Source organism: Callospermophilus lateralis, chromosome 14 (genome assembly GCF_048772815.1).
Source record: "Callospermophilus lateralis isolate mCalLat2 chromosome 14, mCalLat2.hap1, whole genome shotgun sequence".
In the NCBI taxonomy this organism is placed as follows: Eukaryota; Metazoa; Chordata; class Mammalia; order Rodentia; family Sciuridae; genus Callospermophilus; species Callospermophilus lateralis.
This window is the reverse complement of record NC_135318.1, coordinates 44,536,091-44,548,289: the sequence shown is the minus strand read 5'-3', so window position 1 is coordinate 44,548,289 and position 12,199 is coordinate 44,536,091. Positions and strand designations below refer to the sequence as shown.

At 38.4% G+C, this 12,199-nt stretch overlaps 1 protein-coding gene across 3 annotated transcripts in view; it reads left to right on the top strand.

The window, feature by feature from the left end:
• The first annotated feature begins 1,581 nt into the window (after nucleotides 1-1,581).
• Ppp4r3b (protein phosphatase 4 regulatory subunit 3B) overlaps nucleotides 1,582-12,199 on the top strand; it is a 64,377-nt gene continuing 53,759 nt past the window's right edge. The window contains exons 1-2 of one of the 3 annotated variants that reach the window (XM_076833166.2): nucleotides 1,582-2,111; nucleotides 3,620-3,675. In XM_076833166.2, the coding sequence (XP_076689281.1) occupies nucleotides 1,970-2,111; nucleotides 3,620-3,675 (198 nt within the window). In that variant the 5' untranslated portion in view covers nucleotides 1,582-1,969. The remainder of the gene's footprint in view (nucleotides 2,112-3,619; nucleotides 3,676-12,199) is intronic. The other 2 variants (XM_076833167.2, XM_076833168.2) reach the window with 2 other exon arrangements.

Genomic DNA, 12,199 nt, shown 5'->3' with positions numbered 1-12,199 from the left:
GACTATATTCAAGGAGTGTAGAAAGGTCTTGGATTTAAGGCTGAAGTGTCCTCTAACAGTGGGCTCAAAAGTTGTCTCTAAATCTTCACCCAAGACAATTATTTTGGGGTTTAAAATACATTTTGTGCACATCAATCACAGCAATTATTGAGCATTTATTGTTATGTATAACAAAGTTCATATTCTGAAGTTCTTTATAGATTAAAGAAAAGAAATCCGGATTTTTGTGTTTGTTCTGGGGATTGAAATCAGGGGCTCTTTACAACTAAGCTACATCCCCAGTCCACTCCTTTTTTTACTTTTTTGAGACAGAGACCTACTAAGTTCGGTTAATTGCTAAAGTTGGCCTGGAACGTAGATCCTCCTATTTTAATCTTCCTTAGTCATTGGGATAATAGGCATGCGCCACCACGTTCAGCTGATCCAGATTTTCAAGTTAGAATTTAATTTTTTCCAGGCGTCTTTTCTGTTTAAGGCACTGTCTCACTTTTTAGTGTACTCACACATAAGTAATAAATAATCTGGTCAAAACATGAGCACGTTTTGACAAGATTATTGATAAATGATGACTAGAACTCCCAAAATGCACTACAGGGTCAAGGTCTGTACCTCGGTTTTCATCTTTCGGGATAAAGGGTTCTAAAGACCGTGTTAGATAACAAATAAAGGGACTTAAATAAGCGACATGTACTAAGACCCAGTGAGTCACCTGTATCCACTACACAATGTATGACGATATGAATGCCAAGAATTCCTCCTTCACTTATTCAGTGCGAAAGACAGAAAACTCAGGAAATGCCCGCAGGAGAGACTCGAAGGTATCCAGTATTCTCTGATGGGTTAAGAAGGTAGCTCCCCCACTCCCCTTACCTACAAATTTATTTTTCTTGGTAACATAACTACTGTATTTTCATGAAGTGGAAACGTTGCTTTTCAAATGGCCAACTACTACGAGACTAATGGTAAAAGGCATTGGCGGGAAATAGGAAACCTTCAACACTTGTGTAGGACATAAAAATCTCCTAAAGATCTGGTATCCATATAACATTTCCTGGACCGAGGCTCAACTGTAATAATTTATTATATAATGAGTTTTAGTTAGGCTGAAAGCGCACCGCATTCCTTCGTCTTCATAGGAAAAAAGTTTAAATTTTGTCTCTGGCTGACGGCGAATTTCCACTAAGGATTGCAAGCACGTCTTTTTCCTTTTTGCTTCGGGTTAGTCCTGTTCAAGGACATGTACTTCTCAAGCTGGCTTCCCTTTTTCCTCAAAACTGGATCTATGAGCTCGCGTGCCAGTACCAGCCCTACCAATCCCGAGCCACACCTGGCTATCACGCGCCGCACAAACAAATCTCAACGCCGGAGGAGTCGGGGAGTTCGCGGGAACCTCCCGTCCAACCGAGATCTCGCGCAAGGGGGGGACCGGAAGTGAAGGAAGGCCTACATAGCCCCTCCCACCCCAGGCACACCCCTCCTCGCGATAGCGCCGAGCGTTCGGGCCCGGGAAGCGCGTGCGGAGGAGTCCTTGCCTTGGACTCGTCGGCCGCCGTAGCCCCTGCTAGGACAGCCCGTACGAGCCTGCTGTAGGAGGAAGAGAAAGGCAGAGAGAATCGGGTTACAAGATGGCGGATCTGTAGTAGTTACCGCGGCGGCGGCGGCGGCGGGAGAGCTAGCGAGCTCTGGGGGGCAAAGGGACGGGAGGGTGGAGGTGTGCGGGGCTGAAGTAAGAGATAACGGGGACTCCGAGTGGAGGGGTCTCAGTGGCTCTTGTCAACCCTTTTCGCGGCTGAACCTCTGGAGCCATGGTGAACTGGGGCCTCTCCAGAGCCGCCACCGCCGCCGCTGCCGCCACCACCACCACCGCCGCCGCCGCCGCCGCCGCCGCCACTACTGTCTCTCAAGAGTGAGGGTCGCGGAAGAGGTGAGCGAGGAGGCGGCGGGCGGAGCAGTGGGGACAGCAGCCACCATGTCGGATACACGGCGACGAGTGAAGGTTTATACCCTGAACGAAGACCGGCAATGGGACGACCGAGGCACCGGGCACGTCTCCTCCACTTATGTGGAGGAACTCAAGGGGATGTCGCTGCTGGTTCGGGCAGAGTCCGACGGTAAGGTTATTGGGACCATAGAATAAGTCTCTTCCGTTGGGGTGCAGCCCGAGGTTTAGGCCCTAAGCCCGTTTACTCCTATTATCTCTTGGGACAGCGATTGGTGTCGAGCCTGCTCATCTGGTAAAAACAAACTACTTTGCCTGGATTTACCCTCGGTCAGACGCAGATTCTCCGTTCCCCCGCCTCCCATCCCTATTAAGGATTTGACCCCTTCCTCTCCAGTTCCTCCTTTGAGAGAGAGTGGGAGGAAGTACTGAGAGAAGCGATAGTGATCTGCCTACCCTGGGGAGCTGACACCTCCATCAGTTATATTCTTATCCATTATGTGTCTTGTACAAAAGATTTAGCGAAACTTTTATGAGTACCTTTTAATTTTTCTTTTAATTTTTTTAACACTAAATTTAAGCAACCGATTTCGTTGCTACAGTCGACAGGTGTGGCGGAAAACCAGAAGGCTCCTTTTCCTGGGGTTATTGCAGATTAGTTGCCACAATACATGTGCACGCACAAACACATACATCTTTAGTCTGGGATTCCTCCGGGCTGCTTTTGTAGAGTGTGCTATGAAAAAGTGGATACATCACAATCTCAGCAAGGGTACCAAAGCAGATTGTAAACTCCTCGATTTCGTTGATTGATGATACGAGTCATGTGAAGTATTTTTAAATTATAAAATATATAGCTAAACAGTCAAGGGCATTTATTTCTGTATTATAAGGCATTCTTTTGTTCTTAGGGTTAGGAAAAGGATAAATGCAACACTAATTTGTATACTGAATACTTACAGATCTTGGTCGTGGTCCCTCATAATTTATCCTATTTGTTAAACTGGAAATACCGTAAAAGCAACTTTTTATTAAAAGTTTGATTTCAAATGGTCATTTTGACCTTAAAATTTTCATTTCATTGAAACTTAAATAATCATCCCATCTCCTCATCTTCTTGGTCTGGGTGTTAGTTTTAGATGGATTTTTTTTTCCTGTAGGAGTAGGTGGGGATACAATGAAATATTGTAAATTAAATAACGAAGCATATATTTGGAGAGAAATTACTTAAGGTGTTCAGCAGAGTGGAAAGACATGATCAGTTTGGGATTTTTGTGTTTTATGTAGTACTAGGGAGTAAACACAGGGCCTTGCTCATATTAGGCAGGTGCTGTACCACTTGTCTGCAACCTCTGCCCTGAAAAGATTTTTTTGTTGTTGTTAATTTTTTTTAATTTTTTTTTTTATTTGGTTTCTTTGGGGGGGGTTGTACTCAGGGGCACTCAACCACTGAGCCACATCCCCAGCCCTATTTTGTATTTTATTTAGAGACAGGGTTTCAATGAGTCGCTTAGCACCTTGCTTTTGTTGAGGCTGGCTTGAGATCCTCCAGTCTCAGCCTCCCTAGCCGCTGGAATTACAGGCCTGTACCACAGTGCCCTGCTTGTTGTTATTAATGTTTTAATGTGTTAGTTTTTTATTCACAGTTTTATAATTTGAAACTTATTTTTTATCTTTCAGGATCACTACTCTTAGAATCAAAGATAAATCCAAACACTGCTTATCAGAAACAACAGGCAAGTAGTTGTTTTTTTAATTTGAAAGACTTCATCTGTCACCAAGGAAATATTAACCTGACAAAGATGGGAATGCTTTCCTGACAAGGAAAAAATGTTCCGTAAACAAAGAGACCATGTGTGATTCCCTTCCATGTTGACAGGTTCATACTGAAAATTGGAGGGTTTTGTACTGTCAATAATTTAATTATTAAATTGAGCCACTGTTTAGTTTATATTAGTATACACTGTATTCATTAGACTTAACTGCAGTAAGCTGGATCTCTCTTATACCTGGTACACTAAACCTTTTATTCAGAATCACCTTTGATTGAAGGAAATAGCATAAAAGAAAATTTGAAGGGAAGTCTGTTTCTAGTGGGAATTAAATCTTTTAACTCAGGTAAAAGTTTTTGAAGTAGAAGCATGTAAGTACTGATCTCTGATTGTTGTGTATTTTTAATAATCAGTGGGTACTGTATGGACATGTACATTGCCAGTTATATAGCATTTCCCATGTACATTTATTGTCTTATTTTGGGAAAGAAAACTTGTGCTGTGTTTTAAGGTGCCTAATTATTTAATCTGAAAATGGTAGCAGTGATTAAAGTTTTTTGTGTGAATGTGTTTAATTTTTATTATGAGAAATGCATCATAATTGGAAAGTAAAGAGAATATTAGAATGGATATCTGTAACACCACTAGATTTAATAATGTTAACATTATGCCATATTTGCCAGGCATGATGGGACATACTCTGTAATCCCAGCAACTTAGAAGGCTGAGGCCAGGAAAGTTGCCAGCCTCATCAATTTAATGAGGCCCTATGTGATGTAGAGAATTTTAAAAAGGGGGGTTGGGGGCTGAGATTGTAGCTTAGTGGAAAAGTGCCCCTGGATTCAATTCCCAGTTTAAAAAAGATATGCCATATCTGTTTTAAATCTTTTTATAATGTTGAACGTTATGGGTAGAGTTAAAGCCCACTTTGTGTCCATCCCATTCTATCCATTCTCTACTTCCCTGTAGATAACCCTGTTCTAAAGTTGATGTATATTCTTTTTTGTAGATGATATTATACCTTTTCTGCATATATAAAGATCCAAAGATAGTATGAGGTCTTCTATGTTTTTTTTTTTTAACTTTACACAATTGTCATATATTCTTACATGTACTCTGCAACTTGCATTTTTTTTTCCACTCATTTATTTTGAAGATTTCTATGTGTTAGTAATGTAGATATATTTGGGTTTTTTTTTTTTAAGACACTATTGTGTTCTTTTGTTTTTTGTTTAGTTGTTGGTAGACCTTTATTTTATTTATTTATATGTGGTGCTGAGAATCAAACCTAATGCCTCATACATGGCCAGGCAAGCACTCTACCACTGAGCCACAACCCCAGCCCACACTATTGAATTCTAATATGTGATATATACCCACCAAACATTTGGATTATTTTAATTTTGCATGTATAGTATATAAAATTATTATGGCAGAGGATTTTTTTTAAGGAAAAGAGAAATTGTTGTAGAATTACATTTACAGCATCAAGTACTTTGTTCAAGATATCTGAAAATGTGGATTCCCAGAAACAAATACTTAACAGTGAAGGGTCTAAAATTATGTCTGTTGCACAACTAATGAAAAGTTTTACTGTTAAAAACGTTCGTATATAATTAGTTCTTCAAAATATTTTAAAATTCTTAGTATTCAATTAATAGCTTTTTCCTCTACTTAGAAAATGTCATATATCTTTTTTTGGTGACAAATCAAACATTTGTCATGAATATATGAACATGTTTACCATATCTTGAGCATTTTTTTTCCACAGAGCTTCACACATGTTACCACTGAGCTGTATATCTCAAACCCTTTTCCCCTCCCCACAATTTTTTGGTACTGTGGATTGAACTTTGAGGTGCTAAACCACTGAGCCACATCCTTAGCCCTTTTTATTTTTTATTTTGAGACATGGTCTCACTAGGTTGCTGAGGCTGGCCTCAAACTTGCGATCTTCCTGCCTCAGCCTCCTGCGTTGCTAGGGTTACAGGAGCACACCACCTCTCAATGCTAGTTTTTATTTTGTTTTGCTTTGTTTGCTTTGTAGTTTGCTTTTACTATATAACATTGAAATTCATCAGGGAATTCTTTGGTATGGAAAAACTTTGTATAGAAATGAAAAACCTGCAAGTGGAGTAACCTGGTTTTTTATTTTCTTTATTTTTACTTAAATCAAATGCACTTTACTAAAAGAATTAAGTGTTAAATTTAGTTTCGTTGTAGTAGATGTGGTTTCTCGTATTTTCACCAAAATCTTAAATTTGGTTTGCATTTTTTACAAGTATACAAATTGAGATTTCCAAATACATTAGTATTTTTTATTCATGAGAATTAATTTTTAAACATCATCCTTTGAGTTTTTCAGTAATTTAATCTAGAAAAGTATTTCTAAAATTTACATAAAGTAGATTATTCATTAGGGAGTTCTAATTAAAAGCTTTATGAGTGAATGGAGTATTTGTAGATTTGCTACATTTAAACATATTAAATAAACTCAGGTTGTTGAATGTCAAATACTGAATATCATTCTCATTGCTTTCTTCCTTACTGTGTGTAATACTGAAGAAGTTAATGAGAAGGGAATGTACTTTGTTACTACACTTTGTTATGTTTTTAAACACATTGGGAAAAGAATGATTATATAATACAGCGTGAAAAAAAGTGCCTGATGTGTGTCAAAATTTTTAAGTTATTTGAAATCAGTTCCACTGATCTTGTCAAAATGGAAAGCAGAGTCATAAGAATGTAAGTTTACTTATTATATTTAACATAGTTGTGTGTTAGGGTTAGGAAGGGCATAGAAGGAAATCCTCACCTCAGTTTTATTGGCAAATATCACAAATGAAACAGTTGCAGAATGATGATAATATTGCTAGTAAAATAATTTAACCCATCCCTCAAAAAGATTTCATGGAGAGGCAGCTAATGTACAGAAAGGTTAAGAGTCTTGACTAGGGTTGTAAAACAGGTATGTGCCAACATAAAATGTATAAACAGTAAACTTATATTTTATAGCTTTGGGCAGTAGAAAATTAGAGATGGGATGGATTGATATAAGCCAGAATCAGAAAAATTTCAGTCTTAGTGGTGGTTATTGCTGAAAGAACTGTAATGGAAGGAATTAGAGCACCAGCTATAAAAGGCGTAAGTTTTTTGAGAGCTTAGTTTGCTTTGAGGGGCGGGTGGCAACTATTGGGCTGGGGTTTGTTGTTGATGCTGCTGCTGTGATTTGACCCCAGGAGTGCTGTATAACTGACCTACATTCCCAACCTCCCCTCTTCCCCCCACAGAAGGTCTCCCTAAGTTGCCCAAACAGGCCTTGAACTTGACTCATTTTCACATACTGAATAGCTGGGGTTACAGATGTGTTGTGCCATACCTAGCCACTATAGGTTCTTCTAAGAGCATAAGATAATGAAAATAATACTGTGTTTAAGGAAAACAGTGTGATAATGTTGTGAATAATAAAATGGGTAGGCAGAGCAGAAGAGGTTTTGGTAGCAAGACCTTTTGCAGTAATTAAAATACATGAAAGTATGATTTATGAGCTTGAAAAAAAAGGGATAGAGATCCAGTATATTTTCCTTAAAGTGCTAGAAGATTTGGTGAATTTTTTAGTATGAACAAGATAGAATTTGATTCTATCTTGTGTTTGAGTCTTTGGGACCAGAAAAATTGGAAGAAAATGGGAAGTTGAGCAGGCTTACATTAATTATTCATTTTGAGGCTTGTTTGTTTGGGAGGGGGGAACTATTTTGACTATGTAATACATGGTTAAAATTAAAAATAAAATTTTTTTTCTGGAGGGAGGAAGGTACTGGGGATTGAACCGAGGGGTGCTATATCCCCAGTCCTTTTTTACTTTTTAAGACAGGGTCTTATTAATTTGTGTAGGTACTTGCTAAATTGCTGAGGCTGCCCACCAACTTGTTATTCTCCTGACTAAGCCTCTTCAGTTGTTGAGGCTTCAAAATGTATATAACAAAATCTCCTCTATCCATATAATTTCTTTGTTAAAGGCCACCCACATGCTGGGTACACACCTATAATCGCAGTAGCTAACAAGTTTGAGGTCAGCCTGGACAATTTAGGGAGACTTTGTCTCAAAAAAAAGCAAGCCACCAGTATTACCACTTGAGTTTGTGTGTGTGTTGTATATGTATATATACACATATCTCTTTTCCTTGAAGTATGAACGTGTAAACAGAAATGCACACAATCATACATAGATTCTCCCTTAAATAAAAGCATACAATATACTGTCCTGTGTCTTGCTATTTTTCATTAGACTTTGAAGTGGTAGTAAAAAAAATAATAAAGGAAAATTTTATAAATGACATCTGGGACTAGTGGTATGGTAGCTTAGGAAAAGAGGTTCTAATTTAAAAATCATCAATTTTTAGCTGCAAGAGGGCACCTCCTTTGAGGGAGTAAATATAAATTAAAAACAGAATTTAAAACTAAGCCTTGTTGAACTATCTACATTTACTCATTGATCCAATAATACTTGGTTGAGTTTTGCTTGTGGTCACTCTCTAGTTTGTTTTGTTTTTTTTTTGTTTTTTTTCATTTGTTTTGTTTTTTTTGAAACAGGGACTAAGTTGCCCAGAAGGGTATCAAACTGTGATCCTCCTGCCTCAGCTTTCTGAGTGTCTGGGGTTTACAGATGTGCACCACTGTACCTAGCTCTAGTTTGGATTTTTTTTATATTAAATTTGAAAGCTTTTGAAGAATTTAAGTAGGGGAGTGACATAATTGAAAATCTTAATATCAAGTCGGTGGAATTGGAAAGAAGCAATAAATGAGAGACTAGTTGAGAGATCATTGCCTAGTCCAAGTAAGAAATAATGTGTGACTGAATATGGTGGTGGTGAAGGTGTTTAAAGGCAGAGAGATTTGAGATATATTTTGAGGATGGAATTGACAGCGCATGCTGATGGATTAGACCTTTGTAAGTAGGAAGAATGAATACACAATAAAGTGGAAGAATACGTAGTTGGAAAGATTGGAGAATGAGGAAAATTTTTAGCTATGTGATTTAGAACAATTTTTTTCTCTGAACCTTATCTTTTAAAGCTACCTATCTTATGGTAGTTACAAGTTAACATATGAAAAATGGTTTAGCACAGGGCCTAGACATAATAAATTCAGTAAAAGAACTGTGTTCATGATAATTACATTCTTGATGTAGGCAGGATTTTCCTCTCAGGAAAGATCAAAGAGTTTAAATTATTTGCCAAAAGCCACAGAAATAGTCAACAGTGAAGCTGAGAATAGTACTCAGGTCCTAATCCAGATTTACTTTTTTTTTTTTTTTTTTTTTTTTGGTACCAGGGATGATTGAACCCAGAGATGTTTAACCACTGAACCACATCCCTAGCGCTTTTTTTATTTTGAGACAGAGTCTCACAGAGTTGTTTAGAACTCACTAAATTGCTGAGGCTGCTTTGAACTTATGATCCTCCTGTCTCAGCCTTCTGGTCACTGGGATTACAGGTGTTCAACACCACTGCCCAGCTGTACTTTCTTTCAGAAGGTGGTTAGATCCTGAATATAAAATGCCTAAGATACCTCTAAGAAGGGCTATGAATTTCATTTTGTAGTACTAGTGATGTCAAAATGAAATATACAATATGAAGGAATTAAGAAAAAAATCTCCTGCCAGGCTCAGTGGCACAGGTCTGTAATACCAGCAACTCAGGAGGCTAGGGCAAGAGGATCTCAAGTTCAAAGCCAGCCTCATGAACTTAGGAAGGCCCTAAGCAACTCAGAGAGACCCTGTCTCTAATTAAGATATTAAAAAAGGCCTGGGGATGTAGCTCCGCAATTAAGCGCCTCTGGGTTCAATCTCTGGCATCAAGAAGAAGAAGAAACCTTCTTTTCCCATATTTTATCAAAAGAAGATAACTGAGTTTTATTCATGTTTATTAAACAGGTGATCATGTCAAAAATATGATATTCCAAGAGAAAACTAGCTCTTTGATGAAAATATGTTGTACCTACTTTGTTCAGTAGGTACAAATTATTGTAGTCCAACTATTCTAACCCCAACAAAATGGAAAAAAGACTGAAACAGTACATACAAATGGTCCAGACTGATATTTACACTTTTAGTGTTAGCTGTGAGCTGTGTGACAAAATAGAGATGATGATAATGATCTGATAACTCGTGACAAGAGCTTTGCCACTCCTAAAAAGTTTAAAGGATATTAGATTTATGGTATTGGGAATCTGACCCAGTGTACTTTACCACTAAGCTATATTCCCAGCCCGTTTTTAAAAATTTTTTATTATTTTTAGTTAGGCACGACAGTAGAATGTATTTTGACATATCATATATACATGGAGTATAACTTACCATTTTTGTGGTTATACATGATGTGGAGTTACACTGATTGTATATTCATATATAAGCACAGGAACATTATGTCCAATTCATTCTACTGTCTTTCCCATTCCCATCCCTCTCTCTTCCCCCCACTCTGGCAGGTCCAATGCAGTGAATTCCTGGGCCCCACCCCTGTTGAGAGCCACTGCCAAGTCGGAATGGCCCCTGGCATTTTGCCAGAAGTAGGTGATGCCAGTGAGCCATTAAGAAGTTAAGCTGTGTATAATTGCTGTGACTGGTTGATGCTGGACTGAGGAGGTGGTGCCATACACACGTATGTGTGTGTGTGTGTGTATATATTCTTAGTAAAATTTAGTTTATAAAAATGGTTTTAGAAGTTTTCAGAAAGGTTTGAAAAACTCTTACATAGATGGTGAGAGCAACTGATAAAAACTTTAGAGTAGATAACTTTGGTGCTAACACAGATTTCCATGTGTATTCAGTTGTATATTAGACCCCTGCTGTCCGGCAATAAATAGGGCGGCTCCTGATGCCTCAGGGGCCTGCTATTTTTGAGTTCTCCCGGAGTTCCAGTTCCGGTTGAGCTCTAGTGGGGATTCCTAGAGAGTTCTCGGTGGTTGGTGAAGGTCCGGTAGAGGGAGTTCTGGTTGGTGTGTGGTGTTCCTGGAAGAGCGCATGGAGTGCCGGTGAGAGTTGGGGCAATAAAGTAGTTCCTGTTTGAACCTACAAGTGCCCAGTGGAGGCTCGGTTATTTTTGTGCCCAGCCAGACTGTGGCACACCCCCTCCCCCATTATAAGTCAGCCTCTACTTATCAGAGAGAACGAACATTCAGACTTTGGTTTTGTGTGATTTACTTATTTCACTTAGCATGATAGTCTCTTATTCCATCCACTTGCCAGCAAATGCCATAATTTCTTTCTTTCTTTTTCTTTTTTTAATGGCTGAGAGAAAGTCCATTGTGTATATGTACCACATTTTCTTTATCCATTCATCTGTTGAGGGCACCTAGGTTGGTTCTATAGCTTAGCTATTGTGAGTTGAGCTGCTGTAAATGTTGATGTGGCAGAGTCACTGTAGTATGCTGATTTTAAGTCCTTTGGGTATATAGGGAGGAATGGGATAATTGGGTCAAATGGTGGTTCCATTCTAAGTTTTCTGAGGAATCTCCATACTGTTTTCCAGGTGGTTGCACCAATTTGCAGTCCCACCAGCAATGTATAAGTGTACCTTTCCCCAGACCTTTTTATTTTTTGAGACAGGGTCTTGCTAAGTTGCTAAGGCTGGCCTCATACTTGTAATTCTATGTTCAGCTTCCTGAATTTCTGGGATTAGAGGCATGTACCACTGCACCCAGCATAAAGGATTGTTTTTAAATATAAATATATATCCGCTGTCATTTTATGAGTATATTATACCCTAAGTACATATTGGGTCTTAAATGCGGTCTATTAATGTGGAGTCAGTGTAACTGAAATATTCAAAAATTTTGCTTATTTTATCTTTAAGCCTTTTATTTCCATTTTATGTATTTAGAGACTGAGGAGGCGGTGCCATACACACACGTATGTGCGTGTGTGTATATATATTCTTAGTAAAATTTAGTTTATAAAAATGGTTTTAGAAATTTTCAGAAAGGTTTGAAAAACTCTTACATAGATGGTGAGAGCAACTGATAAAAACTTTAGAGTAGATAACTTTGGTGATAACACAGATTTCCATTTATTCTTACCTTATTATATAGCATATAAGAAGTATTAATCTGAGGCCTGGATTAATTAAGGGATGTTTTTCATGTACTGTTAGAGTCAAAAAGTACCAATATTTTCATTTTCAAGGCTTTGTCTTTATTAATATGGGGCTCATTTCTAATTTTTTCTTTTGTTTTGCAGTATTGAATCAAACCCCAGGGCCTCGCCCATGCTAATCAAGTACTCTACCATTGACCTAATTCCCAGCCCTTTTAAATTTTATTTTGTTTTTTGTTTTTGGTGTTGGTGATTGAACCCTGCAGCATTTTGACACTGGGCTATCCTCCCTTTTTTTTGACTCAGGGTCTCACTAAGTTGCTTAGGTTCTCACAAAGTTGGTGAGGCTGGCCTTGAACTTGTCCTCCTGCCTCAGCCTCACAAATCACTGAC